General features: G+C 31.2%; 1 protein-coding gene across 1 annotated transcript; it reads left to right on the top strand.

Moving 5' to 3' along the window:
* Window positions 1-15,297: 15,297 nt before the first annotated feature.
* LOC136976810 (runt-related transcription factor 3-like) lies at window positions 15,298-22,493 on the top strand. Its single transcript, XM_067272189.1, has 5 exons — window positions 15,298-15,787; window positions 18,978-19,091; window positions 19,852-20,007; window positions 21,629-21,772; window positions 21,849-22,493. Exons 1-5 carry the CDS (start codon window positions 15,442-15,444, stop codon window positions 22,262-22,264), a joined length of 1,176 nt encoding a protein of 391 aa, XP_067128290.1. The 5' UTR covers window positions 15,298-15,441; the 3' UTR covers window positions 22,265-22,493.
* Window positions 22,494-24,471: the final 1,978 nt, after the last annotated feature.

Below are 24,471 nucleotides of genomic sequence, written 5' to 3'. Positions count from 1 at the left end.
TAATCACTCGACTATTTTCTCCTCTTAATATTACTAAACCCTGTCGAATTGTGATTGATTGTCCTAAACAGTGATAGTAAAAGAGTTTTTGGTTGGAATTGTTTCGATTCAAACAAATTACAGCTACCCTGTTTCATTTCACGGCCAGGTGACTTTCTGAAGTAAACATACATCTCCTACTGAACAGAAGTTCCTTCATTTCCAACCGTTTTTGATGCGTCTTGTCTAAAACTGAAACGTGGCATTAAGCTTAGGGGTACAGTCACTGTGCATTCCATTATCCTTAATGCCACGACATACATTTTGACGTCACGCCGATGTAACTAGTAGCTGATACTTTGCGAAATAACGTTTTTGCCTTTATTTTATCCAAACTCCTTACGGTTTTTTTTATCAATAAGTTAATTACTCATTTATGATTTCGTCTGTTTTCATTTTTTTCTTCTTCCGTACTTAATAAAGAGATTTTTTTTAATGTTATTCTTTATTTAAACCTTGTGAAGGAAAGAAAGAAAATTCGCTATTATTACCGACGGTTCACCACTCTGTTTTGCAAATTGTTAAGAAATTTAGCAAAAGAATTTACTAGTATATTCAGAATTTTAAATTTAGAGTTGATCTTTAAAAATTTTTTTTAAAAATGAGAAAAAATCTAAAGCAGAATGAAGACAAACAGAGATTGGAAAGGTTATAGGAGACGTATAAATTTTGACAACTCCGAACTGAAGCGGAAAAAAATTACAGAACATTAAGTGTGGCAAGATGATATTTCAAGCATGAAGATAATCACTAGGTAGGAGGCAAACTTTCGATGTAATCCTTGGCGCGTTTCCTCTCGTTATTAATCCAGATATTAATAAGTTGCAGTGGGGGTGTATAATGTACATCAAGCTATCGAATTTCTCTGCCGACTTTGCTGATTGTCAACCAACTTGCCAAGTGATTAAGTTGTCTCAGATGTTAAAATTCTGTTTTTTCCTCTTATATACTTTTTGATTGTACGGTTGATGCAGAAAATTTAAGTGAAAGTGTCCTTTGACAAATTAAAATTGGAAAAAATCGTTTTTTGCAACAATATTCGATATATTGATGTGAAGAATATATTAAAAATGGGTATTTTATTGTCGATCTTTTTTCGTGTTTTTGATTTTTTTTTATGATTAAAAGTTGAAAAATACATTTTAAAATATGCAATTTTTGTAATTAAAATAAAGTGAAATTTTGCCAGCTTTCATGTATGATAACGATATTTAAAAATATTGAAAAAAAATTAATATAAAAATTAAATTTTACCATTATTTTTAAACAGTAAAACAAATCCAACTTAAAAAAAATATAATAATAATAATCTATAAATATTAATAGAATAAACTGAATTTATATATTATGATAATTTTAAGAGGATTAGGCATTAATACCTTTAATTATTCGGAGTAATAAAGAAATCGATATTTTACGGATTTATCTTTATGCTTTTATACAAAAAACATCAACAACATTTATTTTCATTTGATAAAATAAAAGCTGCTGATAACTTGGGCCTTACAGTAAAGGAAAATTGATACCGACAAGAAATTCTTCTAGTAAACTGTCGAAAGAAATAGCAGTAGAAAGGAAGATAGAATATCTTCGTAAGAAGAACAGACGACGAAACACACAGACAAAACTCAGAAACGAATGACTCTCACATGGTCTGTTGGGCCACTGATGGTCGGGAAGAGACACGAGACATATGACACAGTACCGTTACTCTGACATTCACTGTGTCATTGTCGGGTTGACCACGATGCGTTCCCTTGTGGAAAACGCTAAAGTGGACAGGAGAAGAATGGCTCAATCCGTTGGCTGCAATATAACCAGATATACTCAACAGGGCAACCACTGTTGAAAGGATAGAAAACTTCTAAGAAAATTCTCCATTCTCTTGCTTAAAGCATTGCAAAAAATGTGTAAATTTGTGCATGCGTCGACTTACTAAATACAAAAAAACAATCCTACCCGCAGATATTTCCCATCTGAGTAAAAGGTGGTAAAGCCATTGTCTGTTATATCTGGAGCCAGGTTGCTCGTATCATCCATCAAACGGGGTAATTAGCATCGAAATTGCCTGCCTTGCGTCCATTTTTCTCGCAGATTTGATGCCCCTATTATTCTATGCTTGGCACTAGTGAGAAGGTTGAAATTTCCTCCGTTCGCAGATTAACAGTGTGGGAAACATTTCACCGCTATAGTAATTAATGTAACCTTATCCTCTAAGAAAGGAAGAGACAGTATTACCTGCTTCCTCTAAAAGATTAAACAGAGTAAACCGTTAATTTTTCTGATTTTGAAAATCTTTATTAGCAAATAGTCTGTATAAAAAATAAACAGTTTTTTTTAATTTAAAAATTATGTGATTGTATTTATTTATTTATTTTTAGTCTACACGCCTAAGAAAGCATTGCATTTCCAACATAATATTAAAGCAATATCATTTACATATTTTATTATGCTATAAATATAGAATTAAAATTCTTATTAACGTAAGTTGTAAATTAACAGTACTATTTATATTATAATTAAATTTTGAAGTAGATTTAATAATATAATAAAAAATGACACATTTTATATATTAGAATTTATCACTAGAAATAAATCCATTAATAATAACTCGTTTCTTAAATTCTACAAGCTTGAAACTGTATGTATTAAGTACATTGCTTTAGATTCTTTATGAAAGTATACATTATTGTTTAGGCTGCATATTCTGAATTAACACCAACGTATACAGTATTTAACAGAACGTTTGCAAATTAATATTTCTGGAAAATGTGCTAATAATAATAATAAAATAGGCTAAATATATATAGCATTAAAAACATCGACTGAGGTGATAAAATACCTTTTGAAAGAAGACTGTAAAGACAACGTTAAATGAACTTGCTAACTTCAATTTGTCAAGTGTATAAAAATCAGATATACGAAAGCGAATTTACTGATAAATACTTTTATATCAGTCGTAACAGTTGTGACTTCGCAGATATACGTTGTGTTAATTTGTCACACTCATTTTGGCAGTTGGTTCCAACGACAAAGAAATTAATGTCATTTTAATTGTTTCACTGAAGTGTTGGGTAAGAATGTTCACAGTACGGTCATGTTAATCAGCAGCTTGCTAAAACTTGTTAATTACTTTTGTAGCAACGTTAGGGTGTAGTAACGTCGTCTAGCTGTGGCTGTTAAATTTTCTTTAATGTGTTAGCTTCATTACTGTTTCTACCAACAACGAATAATACAAATCTGGTGAAAATTTTTGAAATTTAAAACGAGCAAAACGATTTTTTAATTATAACCGAGCCTTATGCTAAGAGATGTTATGCTAGATCATAATTTTAAAATCACTTCTGCAAAGAATTTTCTTCCATAGATATGAAAATTAAGTATTCGTAAATAATTTAATATTTAAAATTGGATGCTTGCGAAACACGTTCGTTATCAAACTGGCAACTAATGAATTACAACTTACATTTTAAAAACTGATGATGATAAATTATCATCTATGAGAGTAATTCTTCAAAGACGTCGATAGAATCAATCCAAGTGTGCATTCCATCAGAAAGATTCTACTAATTCATCCATTACTTCTGCATTGTACAAACTGCATTGTTAATTGTCCATTTAACACAACGTTGAGAAGTTCCTAATTATTAATTAAGCTCTATCTGACAAAAGTAACTGTACATTAATGTAGAATTATAGTGTTGTCCCGTCTATCAATCTCTAGTTAGCAACAACTGACTGTTCATCAAAGGCACGACCATTCATTTCCTAACACGGCACCATAATGTTAAGAGATATATTTGTGGAATCAATTTGAAGAAATAACTTCCTTTTCGGGGTTTGTCAATTGATAAAGTCCTATAATGATGAAAGAATTGGCCGAGCTTCTAAAATTCCAAAATACAATTGTATTATCGACTATTTTTAGTTATATTTTTAAAGAAAAAATTGTAAACAAAACGGATCTATAAAGATGTAAGAAGGTATATTAAATCCTCCTACGCAAATTTTTGTTACTACTTTTTCTGAATTTGTTTAAATGTAAATATAAATGTTTAATGAGAACAGATCGATTTTTTATGACAATTATAGTTCTACCTTGAAATTATTTGGAAAATGCTCAACGTTCTACCATATTGACATCAAAATGCGTCTAGTTGTGACCAGGTGGTGTAGACAAGAGCCTGGTCTGATGACAATCAGGTATTGTCACATGTCTGCCGATGGACAGATGGTATTGACAGTAGCCGTAATCTAGCCGTACACAATACGAGAAAAGGTCACAACAGCTTTTTTCCTATTGTTTTACTCAGATTGACTTGCTTTCAATCCGGCGTACGAAAAACAATTTCTCTTTTAGATTTCAGTTTTGGTTTTGTTGTGGTTGTTTTTATAATTTCATTATACAAAGCACAGAAACAAACTAGGCCTAAGTTCTAATATTATTATTCGATAGGATAAACGGGACTCTGAAAAACACATAAGAGATAATTAAATTTTCAAAAAATAATTATGTTAGTTATTATCTGATATAAATTAGTTATCGATAAAAATATCAATGACACCATGTTAACTTTTTAATACTCATCAACTAGATTAGTTGCTTTATTTTCTTTCTAGTTAAAGATGTTCGTATTTAGCTCACGTTGATGGTGTCAAAGTAGTTTTCTTCATCTCACCTTAAGGAACATAGACATGTCTCCGTGCATTTTAAAGTCTAGAACAATTTGACCTTGTTGAATAAAATCAATTCGTCAGTTGACTCCACGTTTCTCGCCTAGTTCACTTTCTGACCCTTGGGAACTGCACGATTAAGTGAGAACATGCAATAATTGACTTATATCTATATAAATTTTCATTTTTCAAATAATAATTTTCACGTTCGCGGGCCTACTTTATCAATATTTAACATACTCTTAAATCCATCTGCAATAATAAGAATTATTATTAAAAAAACGGCATGAATAATGTTTGACACAGGGTCTTAAATATATTTTTCAATACATTTTTTTTGTCATATTGCACGACCTTATTCTATTATAAAAACTGGCCGGCTAAGTATCATTAAAATCTTATAATTAATGTAATATTACTTAATATAACTTAATTAAACATTTTTTTTAATTAAATACTTTACATCAATAATTACAAAAATTAATGTTTTAGGCTTATTAAATATTACACTTTAAAAAAATACACAAGAACTTTGTCAATTATAATTACTTTTTAATTGTATTTCGTTATTTTAATTAACGAAAACTGGAAATGTACTGTACTGTATTTAACCTTAAATTTCAAAATTATCGGTTTATCTCACGAGTGAAGGGTTTAAAAGGTACAAGAAAAAGATCATATCAAGCATGTAACTTTAAGCTGAATATTTAATTAAAATACTCGAAGGAATGTAAAATGTTTTATGTATAGGCCTATATACAGCTATTTGATATATAATGTTTTAGAAAACTGGCCATTAAAACTGGTGGTTCATTTATATATTTTGAATGTAATATTTAAGCGTAAATGTGATTTGTACACTGAATGTCAGTGTATAATTTTGTTTTTAAGTCGGTATTTGTGTTATAATTCAACAGCAGCCTCTAAAATATGCAAGAATCACGTATAACTCGATTAAAGATCTAAATTACGATATAAAACGGCAAACTTTCCCCATTACTAATGTTCAGATAATGTTTTATATAAAATATCAAGTATTATCTGCATTAAAATTGTATATAGAACCTATAGATAATAATAATATTAGTATATATGTATACATTATATATATATATATCGATATACTAATATTATTATTGTATGTGTATGTATACATGTTTATATGTATAAAGAAGCTTCTTTAATGGCTTTCATTTCGATTTATAAATGTTTTTTGCTTATTTCTGAACCCAATTAAGCTTGTTTTTGTCATATACAGAATTGGTCTTATTAAATTTTTTTAACGATATAAAGGTCTGAGTTTTGTAAAAATGGCTGCGTATGTATATTACGTTACGAGTAAAAATGTTAAAGTTTATTTTCAATTTTAAGAATATAAAATGCAACGATTTTATTTACGGATTGGCCGACAGACTATCGTTTAGGGATCGGCTTTAGTCAAAGATTTTTCCTTATACTTTTGGTAAAACATTGTTTTTACTTTGATGATGAAGAAAAATTGGAATTTTTTTTCCTTTATATTTTTTCGATCGAGGATTAAGGACGTCAAAAGATAAAATCAAACAGATATGTTTGCCGTGATGATTTTATTTTACGCTCCACGGCTTCTACCTCCAACAATGTAGTGCCATCTGGCGAGAAAAATGCGCTCGCTTATGTTTTTAAATAAACAATAATAATAATAATTTCTGGTTTTTTAAAAATTTTATTTGAATTATTTAAAACGATTGTGGATTTTAAATTTGTAATTTATTACTGTGACTTAAATTAAATATGAAAATTAATAGAGAGGAATTTTTTTAATAGGATAAGGCGGATTAAGCCTTGTTTTTATACGATTTTTTTGGATTCGGGAAGGGATGGTTTATCTTCGTATTCGGCTTCGACGATTAAATTTACTAATTTCATATTGGCTAATTTAAACGCTACTTAATGTGGACGTAAATGAATAATTTCCGTGTTCTTCGGTCAACTAGCAAATGATGTGTGATTTACTAACAAGACTAAAAGTAAAGAAAGTGAAGCAGACAAAAAGTTGGAACAATTGGAATCGTATACGGTGGAGCAAGCAGAATTAATGGGAGATTTCGAAGTAAAATACCAAACTTGCCTCAAGATCACGCCCCAACAACTTGCACGCTTCCAAGTCAAGAATTGTCCGCATTGCATTCAATGGTAGGCTTCAGTGTCAGACAGTTAATTTACAGTAGGGTGGCTTCTGTGTGGACGGCTGGTTGATTCCAACCATGTGACGGGACTAAGGTCCTAGGAACTGCTGAATTTTTCACTACCTTCTGTGGTAACAGCTGGTGGCATAGCGCTTCGCTAGTTCGCCACTAAGCTCTATAGTTATGGTAACTTTAATAACTTCTGCGGGACAAGGCATCCAAACTGCAAATTTACGGTTCATTTCTGAGCTATCAGCACTTCAGGACTTACCCAGCCATGAATACAGTTAGGGCGACGGAAGTTTCTAGCCTGCCAAAACTTAATCGAATTTGACAGATTTATAACATCAACCTTCAACCTGTGTAGAGAATGTGGATATATATATCATACACGTCAATGTTTTGCTATCCTTTAGATAAAACTTCAAGAAAAAATTGTTATTGATAACCAAATGCGTGCATACGAAACGGGAATTTTGAATTATAAGTGCTTAGGGATATATTGATAAAATTCCTTTTTTCTAGTCTGAGCTAAAGTGATTAAATCGCTTTATACTGAAAATTAATCAGCAATTATACATTTGGATTGATTAGTTACATCTGAAATGTTCCATTCAGTTATATGTCCGTCGGAAAATAAAATTAATAAATAATAAAAAATAACGAATTATTGAAAGATTTAATGCATTGAAGTGTTTTTCCTCGTCAAAAATTGTTAATAACGTTTTTTTTTTCCGTGTTCAAAATAACGATTTTTCAATAGTTTTAACAACTTTAAAATCATAAAACAAGCAACTAACGAACCAAAATAAAATAGAAAAAAATAATTTATTAATTTGTTACTTCCAAATCCAGATAGAATCAAGAACAGGATGGAGGTGTAATGGTGTAATTTAAACTCTTTCAAGCGACACTTGATAGTGTGACATGTCTCTCATCCAATTAGACACCAAAGTTGACCATTAGATTCTCGAATTTCTACGGTAAAAAAGAATCTCTATGATTTGACCATTAGGAAGTTTGTTTTTAGCTGATACTTGTTCAGCGAATTGTTTCTTTCAATCAAATTTAATGGATGAAATGTAATTTTTAACCTTTTTTTCCTTTTTGTTTTATCTAATAAAAACAACAACACTATTTGAAGTTGGATGTGTCGGTAACGATCACGAAAATATTTTTACCAACAGGTCGTGCACTTTTTGATACGCTGACCTTTTTTTTTTTTGTATTAAAAAGAAAAGTATTTATGTATTGTTGTTCTTTCAAATAATAGTAGCAATAGTTAATCAGTTATCGGTTACCAGTTTCTTCCATTAGATAAAATAATCGAATATTTCTATTTGGGCAAGATTATCGGAGTGTAAAAAAATAAAACCAACATTTCCCAATACCACTTAGAACAGGATACAATTACAGTCATACCACCAGGTATGTGACCCTAATCCTACGTATGGAGGTGAGAGATAACCAGACATCTAATCTCATTACACTGTTAATCCCAGCAATCTACGATGACTATAGCTAGTAAGATGGAGAGTCATCCAACTACCACATTGAATCATGTACGACGGTGTTTGGTTAGCGGCCAGGTCTGCCTGCACGCTACCAGATATGGCAGCTTACCAACATCAGATTTATGTGACATTAAAACGTCCAATAGAACTGTCCGTCAACATCCGGGTCATTTCCGCCCAGTAGCCCGGTTTTTACACGTAAAAAAAAGTGTCAATCCAAAGTGGTAGTTGCGGGAATAGCCGTTATTTACGATATTGTTGCTTGGTATTTTGCTGATCTTATCTGATTTCGATTAATATTGGTCGACGATAATTGCATCTTAGGAATATTACAATTTTATCTGTTAAAATTTGAAGATCCGATAGCTGATATGTAAGTTTTAAGCGCCTACGTAAACAAGGGATATTTAAATTTTTCCAAGCGATTCTTCTGGCCTACAAAATGGCGGACGGACGTGAGGAGAAAAGATATTTACGTAAAAGAAGACAACAGTACCGAAGTGTGGAGTGGAGACCGGTGTCATGTTTGTAGTAATGAAGATTAGATCCAGCCCAGGTGTTCCTTTCACCATGAATTTTTCATTAGAGGACAAGGGACAAGCAAGCGTCATCCATCAACTTGTAGGCAGAGATTTACTGTTCTGTCGAGGAGAACTAATGACAGTGTAAAGTGGATGTGTGTACAGAACAAGCTGAAACTGTGTCCACTTACGCGATAAAAGTGAAGTAGCCATGATCAAAGAGATTGATAGAAAGTGGCCCGACAACAGTGGAAAACATCGATTTGAAAGTATGCAAAACGAGATTCGAGCAACAACTTTGCCAAGAACCGTTCATGTCGTTGACCTCAAACTAAATTTGAATCATTTTGAACGACAAATTTTAATTACACACTTAAACAAAGCTTCTAAATAAAAAAAAAGTTTAAATATTAGACTATAAATGATACGATATTCAGATTTTTAAACGAATTTTTGAGCCATTCTATCAAAGGAGACTTTTATTAGGGTTATATACCGTTAAAAAAAAAAATTTTTTTTAACTTGCAACAGGATGATTGACCACCTGTTCGTGGCCGTCCAAGTAACAGCCACAAAATGACTGACATCCAATTTTGCAGCTGCGAATACTTTGGCGTTTTAAGTGTACAACGTTTTCTTTACTCCTATTCTTGTTGCATTTGAAGTTCAATAGATAAGTGAAGAATATTGATTTTAAGTTTCGGCATGAATAGTGTGCATCAAATATTGATGATTATACTACAACACTTGTATTCTGTGTTGGATGGGAAAGGTTTTAAAGAATGCATCACTTTCTATAAGAAACTTTCACAAGACATTGAAAAGAAAAGTATCCATTCTAAGGAAACTACAAAAGAATTCAAAGCAACTTTTCAACCTATTAGGAGAAAAGATAAGAAAGAGCGAACGTAGCTTCAATTGTTCCTAAAGATATTTTAAAGCCGAATTAAATTCTTATATGTATATAAATTTATGAATGTTAAATAAAAGATTAACATATATAATTTAAATATTTCGCCAGCGATAATCTATTTATAAATATGTAACGAATTCGTTAATTCGTTACATTAATATCAAAAAATGCAAATAATTTATAAATAACGTTGGTATCGTTTTCTTAACTATAGTGAATATTCATAAAAATATTTTTAAATTTCTGTAACTTCATTAATAATATATTAATGCTGCAGTTGCAACTTAACTTCAATGGTTACGTAACGAAAGAAATCCTATTAAAGTAAAGAATTATTATATTAATCAAACACCTTAAGCTGAAACAATAGCTGAAAAATAAGTGAAGTTTGAAAAAAAGATCATGGTCAGGAAATGTTTTCTTTGAGTGTCGTTACCATCGAATATTGTTGCTAAGTCTAGTTTATCCAGAGATTTACACCCAGCATCTAAAAAAGCCCTTTCTTTTTCTTTGCTGTTTCGATCGTAGTCAGAGTTGTATAAGTTATCTTTTGTTCTTACGATGATCGTTAAAAATTTTTTGTAGCCCATTAATTGTTTGCTTCCTTGTCTTGTGTAAATGTTGACACTGTGTAAAATTCGCAAAAATGAACTATAAAAGTTAAATTTTATGATTTAATTTTTTTTTCTTAGCTAACAGTTAGGTTTCTGTACTTTCAACTTATTATAAAATTCATACATATTACCCTAGAAATATTTTTGTGATCTTTCTTAATTTCACAAATGATAATTTTTTAAAATTTTTTTTAAAAATAAAGTATAATATAATAAAATATATAAATATTAATTAGAATAAATTTAATAACAATAAACTTAAATTAATCACTTACGAATAACACAAAACGCGATAACGATTGGTCGATTTAAAATTTTAAAAAACCGTCATTAAATTTTGCGCGTCGGTTACGAACTTGTTATATACTTTTTTTTTCCTATTTTAAAATCAAATATAAATAAATAAATAAATGAATAAGTAAAAAATAATAATATCGTATTTAAGTTGTTAATTTTTCACTTTTTGTATTCGTTTTTTATTTGGGCAAAAAACAGCCACAAAAGGCATAGCATGTTACTATCCAAGCATAATATTTGTGGAGTCTGTTCCATGCTTGTTGTTCCACACTCTAAGGGCCTGAGAAATTGGCTCAATCCAGGAGACATCACGTAGCCTTTCTGACTGGACCAATCAGTTGATGGCATGACACAAAAGCTTACATCTAAGTCAGATGGATTTGCAAGAAACTTTTGCAGTCTACTTTAAAGGAAATAGAAGGAAATTCTGCATATAATCTCAAACAACTGAATATTTTATCATAATTATTTTCATTTTAAGCTAAAATATTTTACCAGAAATAATTTTTACCTACAAAAAAAAAAAAAACATGTATATGAATATATTAATCGTTGTCGGTGGTACGAGATTAGGAAGTTTAGTTATGGAGTTAGCGAATCGTGCGTGCATCTGTATTAAAAAGTAAATAAAAATTATTATAGAGAAGTCGAAAAAATTTTCATAGTTTATCACATGGCAAGAAGGCGCGATATTTTAAATTGAAACTGGAATTAAGCGACTTAAGAGAAGTTGATTTTTGTTATTTCTTCTTCTCTCTTGCGGTATAAAATCCGCATATCGAACATTCAAATACTAAAATCTCTTCTGGATGAGTAAAATAATTATTTTTTAACAGTAACAAATGCATTGTTTCAATTATAAAATATCAAAAAATATGTTTTTGTTTATTAGAAAAAAAATTTTTCATAAATTAAATCATTCGATTTCTTAAAAGTAATTCAATTTCTTCTACCATTTTTCTTATTGTTTTTTTTCTTATAATGGAGGGGTAGAGAAACTCGAACGATTCGAAGAATTTTAGTTATTTAATTTCTATTTTTTATTATTTTTTTATTTAATTTTCTTTTTTTAAATATATAACCTTTAAAAAATACCGCCTTTAACAGAAACAACTTTTCATTAGAGATGACGTAATGTTGTGACGTAGAAACGATACCAGTCACTTCCGGTTCCTGTACTCGTCAGGCGGAAGTCAGACACAAATCACGTGGGATCCCATTTCCGTCTGAGTTCTGGAAACTTGCCAAGTGATGAAACTCATGCTTCACTTTTTTTTCTTCCTTTTATTTTTCAAAAGATAAAAAGAAATTTTCTCGGATTAAATATTCGAAATTGAACTTCTTCCTTACTATTTACTATTTACAGAGAGAGAAGGAGAGAGAGGGAAAGGGAGGGGAAAAAAAAGGAAAATAAGTCCTATTTAATTATACCATTTTAATTTAAAATTTTAAATAATTTTAATATAAGATAATTAAAAAATTAATTAGTGACATCCAGATAGTTCCTTTCTCTCTCCCTGTCTTTGTGATAAAGTTCGACATTGTTAATTTTGTTGAATAAATTAATTGATGAAGGTAGATATTATAACCTTCGTGTTTTATTATAACAAAAATGACAAAAATGTGAATGGGGTTTTTACAAATTTTATCAATAAGAAAACAAAACAAAACCTTTTTTCAACGAAATTCTTGAAATATTATAAATTATACGTAGTAATAAAAATAATTTAGGTTTTTTTATTATAAATTTTTAATAATAAATTGTTGTTATATTAAAATTATTTCTTACTTCAGTGATGTTAAATATTGATTAAAGGTTATATTACTGTTAATAATAGCTTAAAAATTAAATTAAAATGAAAATTTAAATTTAAAAACAATAATTTAATTTTATAGTTTAAACAGCTGTAGATACAAATTATTGCTTGCTTTATTTTTTTTATAAATTTTATCAAGGATTCTCATTCTATTTTGTATGTCGACCACTTCCTATGCTGATACAAAACGAGAATAAATTAACAACATTATTTATTAACATAAAACAAAATTAATTTAAAGATATATCAATTATTATTTGGCTATTGACTCCTTAGAGCGGCTAGCGACTAGATCTGGAACCCCCGAATTCTATTAATATTTATCCATGAAAATAATAAATTAAATGAATTTTTTAAAATAAAAATAAAGCGTTAAAAACAAATTTTAATAATAAAATCTGCAAGAACAAACTAAATGGAAGTGATTGAATCTATTAGATCGGTAAATTCGCAATATACAACCATTTCGGTAATTAAAGCAGATTGTGTGAGCCGTAAAGAGCAAGGTGTGGTTTTGACTTGGTTTCTAGTCATAAAACCATCCGAAGCGAATTACTATCATTGTAAGTCAATGAAAGATGTCCAACTTAATTACACGTGTAAGACGAGCATCGAGATTTCTTTAATTAAATTAAATCCTGGATAGGAAAGGCACTCCTCCGTTTTAAATTATATTAGTTCTTTATTACGAAACTTTTTTTTTGAAGTAAAAATAAAAATTTCAATACCGCTCTTTAATTATTATTGAAGTTTTGTTGAAGTCGAGTAAAACTAAAAACTGTTTGTTTGTCTTCTAAATATTTTTGCATCATATTTCTTCATATTGTTTATGAAATTTCCGAGCTTGATAGAAAACATGTTCGTTCGGAATATATTTTAATATATTTTATTATTATTATTATTATCGTAGAATAAAACAATCCTTTAGGTTATCTCCAATAAAAGCGTTGAAACGAAGAAGAATATATTCAAATATGACTGGAAATGAATTACGCTATCTTATGGACCAAAAAAAAAAAAAAACAATTGCATGGGGCACCCACCAATAGGGGTCCCAAACCAATCTTTTTTTAAACTCATTGATGTAGCAAAAATATCAAAATTGAAATTTAAACATAGATTGCTGGTGTGGTGCAGGTACATGGCACACTGGGAAGCGGGGGATTCTCCCCAAAAAATTACTCCAAAGTAAAATGTCCGATGTCAACATTCTACATGGGACCCCTAATTCAAATTTACCTGGATCCATGAAGCTATAACGCTCTACTGCGGAAGTGATTGACAAGAAGGTAATTTGAGCCATTTTACAGAACATCTTTGGTGTAAAGAAGAATTAATTATTATATTGGTCTAGGGCTTGGTATATACGTATATAAATAGAAGAGAGTTATCTTTCAGGTTCCTATTCCTACATTAAAAGCTCCATAACAGATTCTAATTGTGCTAATTTATGTTTTACCGGTAGTACTGTAAAACGAGACTGATAAGCACATGTTGACTTTGTTTTGTGTACAGTTTAAAGGCTGTACACGGAGACAGATGAAGAAGAAAGAATAATGAGTTTAGGAGCCCATAAAAAAGAAGGTAGGGTTGGCATTTTAGGTCAAGTTATTGCCTGTAATAAGTAAATTGTTTATGTTTCATCTTTGACATTTTCCTATTAAAGATAAATATATTTCGGCGAATTTAAAAGAAAATAAAAGTAGAATTATTAGATTATGGTCCAAGGGCCATCAATAAAATCCGCAATAGACCGATTGCCCTTTAACATTATTCTAATGACTTACAAATATCCCAAGAGACACGCTTCCAGTAAATATAATTTATGAAGTTTTATAATAATTTTCCATAAAAAAATTTATTAAAAATAACCGAATTAATATTTATTTTGAAAACAATTTTATAATCAATACGCTTACAAAACACCGCAAAAAAGTTTTAATAAGAAATCCGAATTATAAACTTTCCCTAATGGAAACCCTTAAGAATAATTTTATATTATAAAATATTAAAAAGAAACTGGAAAAATAATTTTCCTAAGATTTATTTTGAGACATTTTTAAAATTAAAGAAAATAAAAACGATAGGTAATTCCCTTAGTAATGTAGAATTATCGTCATTTAATAAGTACTAAATTAGCCTGAAGCCTATTTACTATATATAACATAATATGTGTAATATTTAAATAATAATTTGAGGAATTACTGTTTGGAAATTTTATTGGAGAGCAGCGTATATTTTTAGAAAAGAACTTAATTGTTATTCGCTGTACAAAATAGGAAAACCCTCATTTTAACAGAATCATGGCAAGGTCATAAAGAGTAAAAACAAAACAAAGTAATTAAAAAAGATCAAAAAAGTATTTTTAATTATAAAAATATAAAGAAAATAACCTTCAATTATTATTTTTTTAAGTCGTTATTAAAAACATAATAGCACGTGTAACTCGCTACAATATAAACTACGACTCATTTATTTAATTATAATTTATTCGCTTTTATTAATTGAATGGTGCGTGTTAATGTGTTATTTACGAAAGTATTTTTATTTTTTTGTTTAAAATAAAGTTTAATTGTTAATAAACATATTTGTATAAAAAATTCGAGGCATGTTATTTAATTCGCGGAATTAGATTCTTATCTAATACTTGTAACGAATGAATGAATGTAGTGAAGTAAGGACAAGTTGCTACACAGGCAACACCTACGCGGAAGATGGCGTCTTCGCTAACGTATGAATCACATTTCCTTAGAAAAGGGCTGGCATTGTGCACGTTGTTGTGTGTGTGGGAAGGAATTCTGGGCGCCACACTGCCCAGCGTCTCAACCACAACCAGTTTAGTCCACGTGGGGTACACACTTCCAGTGCGCCTTAGCAACAAGTCATGCATTTACCCTATGATCGAATAGTTTCTAAAGAGATGACCGACTATCTTTTGTCGGGGGAACGTGCTTTGAGTGAAGTGCTTAGCGAACATCCCGGTGAATTAGTTAGGACAGGAAGCCCAAATCTCGTATGTTCAGTGTTGCCATCTCACTGGAGATCTAACAAAACTCTACCTGTGGTCTTTAAGGTTGTAGCCTTAGGAGAAGTGACTGATGGTACCCTTGTTACGATCAGGGCAGGAAACGACGAAAACTTTTGCGGGGAATTAAAAAATGCCTCCGCTGTTATGAAAAATCAAGTTGCCAAGTTTAACGATCTGAGATTTGTAGGAAGAAGCGGAAGAGGTGAGTGTTTCCACTTACTCATAACTAAATACAGTTAAATTAATGAATTAAAATTAGTTCCCTAATCGGAACTGCGCAGTATAACGTCCGTTAAAAACGGGCAGACAGCCCGCAGTTCTAATTGATAAGCTCATTTTTTTTTCTTCTTCTTCAACCAAAATACAAGGAAAGTTTTCACTCTAAATAATATTATATTATCCTTAATTGCATTATAAGAGGAAGAATTATCGTTACAAAAGCGAGAAGGTGACCTTAAAAATATATTTTGTTGTAGCGAGGTCATTAATCGATAAATATATTGCTAAATATAATAGATAGTAGGTCTAATTTCGATGTAAAAATTAAAATAAAATAAAAAAAAGCTTCAATTTTGGACCGTAAACAAATTTTTCCAGCCGTTATATGATAGAATATAATAAATTACTTTACCCCGATCCGGTGTAATATAAAATAAAAATAAAAAGGACGGTGTGAGAAGCAAAAAAGCAAAGACTACTTTGTTGTTATTGGGTCAACTGTCCAAAGCAAACTTGGTGACACGTTTCTGTACTCTTCGTAAAAACACGTGTGAGAAGGGAAGCTAAAAATAAAAAAAAAGCAAAAAAGAAATAAATGACGAGCAATCTAAATCACTTTAAATCGAAAATTTCGTTCGATAAAGAATGATTCTATTCTGAACATTGAAGTTTTGTGTAACTTGCACTCGAGGTTACTTAACATGCGTTGCGTCGACTCTCGCAAGTCATTAAAGTGTGGTGACTTAGATTAAACCGAATGGTTGATTATATGTCAACAGGCTAGGACGTAGCTGCTTGTTTTATGAAAATTTTCTCTTGTATAGTGTATAACTAACAGCGTGTAGTCAATCATTTTTAATTGCTACTTTCATATGATGTCTCGACAGGTTTCCCGCAAGACTCGACCAGACGAGGAAAAAATAACTAAAATTTACTTTTCTCTTCTTAAAGTAGTATTTACTTCGTTCGATAAACAAGTAGTTTCCTTCTTCTCTTCTTTTTTTTTAAAATAATAGATTATTGTTGAAAAATTCGGTTTGTTTATCGATTTTTTAATTCGTTTGGTGTGAACCGTGATACACCATATTCTGGTTGATGCGGTTGGTTTAAAATATTCTTTGGTTTAATTAAGTTTGATTTGAAAGAGAATCGAGGCTTTGTGGTTAATTTATGTAAATGTGTAATTATGTTTTATACGCCTTTAAGTGGAGCGTATATATATTTTTTATTTTTACTTACACTAAGTGGAGAAATTATTTTACATGTGAAAGGATGTAGGGTCTGATGTAGCGCCATCTCGTATAGTAAAGGTTAAATTCAGCTGATTGTTATCGCTACTAAAACCTGGAACGATACTTTTTCCCTATGAATAATAGTAGAAAAAATTAATTTAAAGAGCATTTTTCGCTTTCTTCTATTATAAGAATCGCCAATAACAACTCCACAATCGTGGAGTGTGAATGGTTTTTGGCGTTCTTAACTCCAAGATTCGAAAGGGGTAAGAATTGGGATTGTTAATTTTTTAAGTTTTTACTTGGTTTATGACTCAAAAAATGCAATAACTTTTACGTGGAAATTACAGTTTGAGTTGCGTAACAAAGGAATAAGGCACGCTATTAGCGCTGAATTGCTAGAAAGTAATATATAAAAAAGAGAAGAAAAAAGGGCATTCAAGCGACGTTTCTTAAGATGGCTGGAATAATAAAAAAAAATAATCACAAAGTAAGTTTTGATTGGTGATTGTACCCCCGAAACCCTTCCAACTTTTCCAACACAAATAGCTGTTACATTTCCATCGCTTTTGAAATTCTTTCCTTGTCCAAATAGGGGGAGAAGAACTTATCAACAAAAGGAAAAACCTCTTTTCACATGGAACATTAACACTGTGCATTAACGCCAGCAACCTTACCTCTTCGGGTTGTATGCATAGGCGGCTGTGCTTCAGCAAAGGGTGCTGCTCATTCATGCATACAGCCGACTTGACAAGGGGCGTTGTCTTTGTCACCGAGTCTAATGTGACATTAGTATGGTTAGCATTTTTGCCAAAAACCCGAATGAGCGGTGAAAAAACAGAGACGCATTAATGGCTTTCTGTACCTACTCATGCATGCAAAATCAGCGAAGTGGTTGTAGTTGAAGCGAAAACGAGGTTTCTACTGTCTTTACAACGGATCCGTTGCTGCTGAGCAATGACTGCCTTCCTCCCCCCGTCGCCCCTCTGTCCGTTCATTTGCACTCTGAGAACTGATTACTGAAGTACCGTGGAGGTGTGAAAGTTTTTCACGAATTTTTTTGCCATTAAACATAAAGGAAAACTTGTTAAAAGCTTTTCCGCTCCGATTTTAGAACACGTTTCTTCCTATTTTGCAATAGTTGGATGATGAATTAGTTTGAGAACTAAAGCATCTGTCGTTTAAAAAGTAGAATTAAAGGGATACAAAATCTGTGATTTCTCCTTGTTTAATCATCATTAGATATAAATTATACTACTTATTCCCTGTTTAACTTAACTATGCGCAGAAGTATGACCAGAATTAATCATTTGTTATGCTGCTGTCGGAAGAACTTAAATAATAATTTATCACCGAGAGTATTTTTATCCAAAGATTAATGAATGAAGCCAGACATACAGTGTTAGCATTAAACTAATGGACCTTAATGAACGCAATTTTTAAAACATTCCATTGTATTTCTACTTACTTTTAATTTCCTCGATTCATTTCGTAAACCAGAAATGCAACTTAAGTTTTTCCGAGATAAAAACGTAAAGTATCAACCGATCAATCCTACCGAACTAACGAATTAAACAATTAGGTTTTTCTAAGTACTGTGTATCTAATTTAAAGCCCTTCATAGGGCCTTATAAGTATAAAAGCCCTTACTCTATATTAATTAATACTTAAATATAAACAAGATATGCTTCAAAGAATCTATTTTGTGCGAAAAATAACTGAATATTCTACATACAAAATTCAATTTATCCACATTTTTAAAATAAATAAGGCATATTTATAGTTTATTAATAAAATTTACGAGGCTGCCTCCGGATAAACCTATCAAATACACATTTTATCTTAATTTTAATTAAAAAAAATTACTTAATATTATGATAAATATTGATATTTTCTGTTAAATTTTAAAATTTATTAAAAGACTAATATAATTTTTAACAGGTAAAAGCTTTACGTTGACTATAACAGTCAGCACCAGTCCACCTCAAGTGGCAACATACTGCAAAGCTATTAAAGTAACAGTTGATGGTCCTAGAGTACCACGTAACAAGACTCGTAAGTACATCTTGTGTTTTCTGATACTAAGCCACATCCGCTGGTTAAAGATCACTGTTTTCTTCTCGTTTTTATAAAGCAAAAATGAATCATCTCTATCGAGTTTCTGCCTCACACTTCGCATTATACTTCCTGTAAATTATCGAACTACGAGATGCTTATAACGAAATGATGCACGTTTCTATGCAATCTTGCTCTCTGTTTTAAGAAAAAACCTCGAAATAACGTTGCGTTAACATCATTTAATGTTCGTTCTAAATTCAATTATTAATTTATTCTTAGAAAAATAGACAATCCTCTAAAGAATCATATTTCGAAAGAGGGTTTTATAAAAAATATATCCAGGAAGTGATTCACACTTCTATAAAGTTATTTAGAGATAACGATTTAATGAATCACGTCAAGAGCAGGTGTAAAGTAAATCATGCAAATCTTAGAAGATTCATTTAAAAAAATAAAGAATGTATATTCTCGGGACCGGATATACACGTAAGCTTAGGGCCTCGCGTAGTTTAAGGCCTCTGTATTTGATAGAGGCGAGGGCCATACATTGGCACGTTATCCTATGGGCAAAAAGGGCAATTACCTGGGGTCAAACCAATCCTTTATAAGAAAATATTTCTCCAAAAGCTCCCCTCGAAGAAAATGTCTGAAGTCAACGGTGTACTGTACATGGGGGCCCCTCGAAGATATAACGCGCCACTGGGGCCATAAAGCCTAATTCCAGCCTTGTATATTCTAATTACACTTTTAATTACAGGGCAACAACGTCTTCGAACTTTTTCCAGCGCTTTCGGACAACGTTCTCCATTCTTAGATATTCCTGATCCTCTTCGCGATTGGGATCAACGATATAGAAAACCCTCCGAACAGTGGTCTTTAGAAATTCCAAGATGTTTACCGGGACCTAATCAAGGTAAGAATTTCATATATTCATCTAAATATCGCATGCTTTGTGGTCAGAATATAAAAAAAATACCTTTAAGTGATATCATTCCGGCCTTCGAGGTAGTTTTGACCTTGTCAGGTATGTGGTTTCTAAGAACGTGGAACGAGTTCTGGAATCGTTTAACGATCGGAAATTCAAAATTAAGATTTTTTTTCCAAAGCATCAGCTAGGGAAATACTTAAGAATTATGAAAATTATTGATTCATAAGAATGGGAAATTATAATACAACTATAAATAGAATATTTGGTGACGTTGTATCAATAATTTATTGAATTAACAAATATATTTTTAACTGTTGTAAACAGAAGAAAAATTCATTTATTTTGCTGATTTTTAATTAAATATTATCATCAATATAAAATCTATATTACTGAAGCATCTTAATCCATGATAAATTGACAATGTGGTAATTATTAACATCGATTTATCAAAAGTTTGGCCAAAAATTAAACAGATTTAACGATTATCTAATAAAGTGTGAAGTTTTAACGCCTCAGTACAGAAAATACAAGGAAAATAACATTAGTACGTGTGAATGAGAACAAGTATTAACACTATAAAAATGTAATGAATCAGCAGGGACGTCGAGAGGGGGGAGCTGGGGATTTTTCCCCGATCCAGAAGAAAACTGGGGGCCTGTTGTGGTTCCTACCCTGTAAAATTAATGTTATTTTTACTAATAGAAAATAAAATCTTTAAGACTGCTTTTTATTAATAAAAGAACATTATAATTATTTCATTTGTACAAAAAAAGATGACTAAAGGAGCCGGATAAGTGGAGAAAGGGACCCACACGACGAGGGCCCCATACACGCTCTCGATCCATCAGATCCATAATTTCGGTACTGGCAAGTTCTGGAATTCATTAACAATCCCAAATTACTGGTTCTAAACAACAAATAAAAAAAAAACAAAATGTCTGGTTTAAACGAATGGAAATCGTAAACAAGTCTAATACATTGAATTAATTTAGAAATGGGTGCTAATTAACACACAAAACAGTGAAATAAACTGAGTTTAATGTTTAAAAGGTATAAAAAAATATATTGTATTATCGATCGGTTTTATAAGAAGAGGAGTAACGGCGTTTTAAGTGTGAATGGGGTTGCAGGCCCGTTGCAACACTTCAAATTCAGCACGGGTTTGGGTAAAACTCGTAACCTAACCCACTAATGATCACAAATTCCAGTCACAGTCACCAAGAAAGAGGAAACTTTTGCGCATGCCCAGCTCGATCTCATTTCCTCGACGATGCAGAGATTTGAAGTCATTGGGGAGAGACCACTGTTATAAGCCACACGTAGAAGTCTCCAATAATTATCGAGCAAGGGGAAGAAGGTGCTCGCTAAATCTCATTTGGCCTGTAATTAAACGATGTGATAAATGAGGTTGGTGAGGAAAGTTTGGTGAAACAACGCACTTGTCTGATCACTGGACACAGGGAATGCGTCATCATACTCTCTCTCCATTTTCCTCCAACTTTCTTAGTCATTTATTCAGGACAATGATAGCTAATAAGCTTTTAATAAAAATTTTTTACGTTTTTTTCTCAATAAAAATTCGTTTTATTATTTATTTATTTTTCAGATCTCTCGCAAAATTCGGAATCTCGTTGGAACTCCTATACTAACAGTTACTTGCCGACAACAGCGAGTAGCGAATTAAATCCTTCCGTGACGTACGCGTTAAAAACTAGTTTAACCGAAACAACGTCGTTTTCCTATACACCAGGCACGTGATATTAATTTTATTAAAGCATTTACGCATCCTTTAATAAATCTAATTAATAATTACCATTTTATTACAGCTTTTATGGAAACGAGCCCGTCCTACTTTACTGAGTTTGCCACCTCGTCAAGTACATCTTTAGACAGCTTGAACGTGTCACAAGCGGCGAAACCGTCCACAAATTACGGACAGACTGATTGTTTTACAAACTATACACCAAATTCTCAATACGTCTCGTCTACTCCTCCGTCGTATAATCTCTTCCCCACTCATAATTACCATACTTCATCAAGTTATACAACTTTAACATCGCCGGTTACGTCATCATCCCTCATATATCCTCAATTATATAACCATTCTTCTGTACATCTCTTGGGTACGCCCGAAACTGGTGTGACGTCCTCGCAGACTATATCTAGCCCCAATTTATATAATTACGGTATTAATCCGGCGCAAGATAATCCGTCCGATAATTCAGTATGGAGGCCATATTAATAACATAATCAAATACTCATTTTTTTAAATAATCGATTGTATCACCTTTACATATCATAATTATGAAACGTTGAATGTGTTCTTTTATTTTTTAATGAATGTTACATTCGATTACGCACAAGTTGACTTAACTCTCCACAGCTTCAACGTGTGTTCGAGTTACAAATGCATTTATATTCATAGAATCTCTTTTTAAAAAGTACGAAATAAATGTTGATTTATGCTTTAATGTTATTGTTTATGGTGTTATATTCATCGAAGTTATCATTATTTTATTTTCTGGATGTTAACAAAGGAAAAGTGTGGCGTTCGGTTAAAAAATCACCCCCAAAATTTTACATTTTTAGATCTTAAATGTTCAGAAATACAAAAAAGTTGGGTTTTTTCTGTGTGTATGTGAGCGAGGAGCATGATTTTTTTCATCCATTTTTTTTCATCCATTTTTAATAACTCCTGTGTCTTTCGATGAAATTTTCTGAAATTTTGCAGGGAGGTTTGTGTATTAGGGGGAAATGTTTCTAGAAATTTTCAGGAAAATCGGGTCATTGGTTCGGGAGATATGGCCCCACCCCCTTAATATCTCCCGGACCAATCTGAAGACTTAAAGGTAACGGTGGCAAGGGATGAAAACGAATGAAGAAAGTCTAGCAACAACGTTATCATCTTTTTACGTTTTAATTTAACGCTCCTTCTATATAAAGATTCTATTACGGGGTATTAAAATGTCGTCCTTGATCGTTAATACGGCAAAATAAGTTGAAACTTCGAAGTTTTAACTAGTTTAAAAAGTTTTCTACCGGGTCGATGTAGAAAACAGGTAAAATCTGCATCGACTCCGACTCTTATGATTAAATGCCACAAGTTTCGTTCATCTTAAGCACTGTTTATTGAGCCACATAGATTTATGGATACCAGATGGGCTGGTAATAAATACCATCTAATTAATACATGGTGAAAGGCTGGACAGAAAGATGGATGGTGGTCGGTGTCTGAGTCGAATGCATACAAGTTTGTCGCTTGCGTCACTTTTTGAGACAGATAGCCAATCAACCTGTCTAATTTGATGACTAAAGGAACCATTTTAGAAGCCTGCACGTTAATATTAACTTGACTTTTACCTTATCATTTCCCCCTTCTTCCTTACAACCGAGCAGGGAGCCATATCTGCGATTAAATCTAACACCATTTTTTCTTTAAAAAAAATATAAAAAAAAACTAATGGTAAAATACACATTCACCATAATTCAACCATCCATAAAGACTAGAAAAAAAATCCACTTAATATCATTAATTAATCAACTTAAACATATACAATCTAACTAAAGGAGGGAGATACTTTTCTATAAGAGAAAAATTGTGAAAAAATAATAAATGATAATAAAAATTGAATAATACACATTAAGTGAAGGATAAATATTATTTTTTTCTATTAAAAAATTACAAAAATATATACATATATATATTCTATATATAAATTATCTTCGTAAATTATACAGAAGTACATCTATCAAACGAGGTATCAACAAACGTGATGTGTAATTTATAAAGTAAAACAGGAAATTTCAGGCGAGATGCATATCTGACAATCATCCAGATAACCCCACCTAGGCCATCTGTCAACGCTTGTATGCGTGACGTGTATGGTTAAATAGACATCATTAATTTTTAACCTTAAAATAACCAAAGGCCTTATGAGGTTCGCCACTGTTTGATTAGACGATCCGCGATATGATTAAAAAAAATAATAACTTAAAAAATAAAACGGAATTTTCATAATTATATGATATTAACATACAGAAATTTTCATTTTTTATCATTTTAAAATTAAAAAAAACGAGGCCAATATTCTATATAAATTAATAAACTAAAGCTTATAGTATAATGGTTTTATTCAATTTTTCGGTGTTTTTATTCAATTTTTTAGTGATTTTTTTTTTTAAATATAGTTTATATAATTACCCGAGTTGTCTTTATTTCATCAAGATTCCTCAAAAACTGTAAGAATTGGAACAGAATTTTCAACCTTTCTTAGTTGGCAATCTTCTTAAAGCGTAAGAATAGCTCGCGATCTACTTGCGAATCACTGGCTTACTTACTTCGTATTTTTGTATATATAAATTTCCAATAAAACTAGAATAAATCAGTGGTAAAATAATTTAAATAAAATTCTCTATTTACGGGGTTTATAAGTTAATGCCCATAATGGG

Source organism: Centruroides vittatus, unplaced genomic scaffold (assembly GCF_030686945.1).
Source record: "Centruroides vittatus isolate TY-2023 unplaced genomic scaffold, ASM3068694v2 contig_425, whole genome shotgun sequence".
Lineage (NCBI taxonomy): Eukaryota > Metazoa > Arthropoda > Arachnida > Scorpiones > Buthidae > Centruroides > Centruroides vittatus.
Note: the sequence above shows the minus strand (reverse complement) of the source record. Positions and strands in the feature narration are given on the sequence as shown.

Coding starts and splice junctions, on each gene's coding strand:
- LOC136976810 (XM_067272189.1), top strand. CDS start 15,442: ATGCATTTACCCTATGATCGAATAGTTTCTAAAGAGATGACCGACTAT. Junction 15,788..18,977: donor TGTAGGAAGAAGCGGAAGAG/GTGAGTGTTTCC, acceptor AATTTTTAACAG/GTAAAAGCTTTACGTTGACT. Junction 19,092..19,851: donor AGTACCACGTAACAAGACTC/GTAAGTACATCT, acceptor TTTTAATTACAG/GGCAACAACGTCTTCGAACT.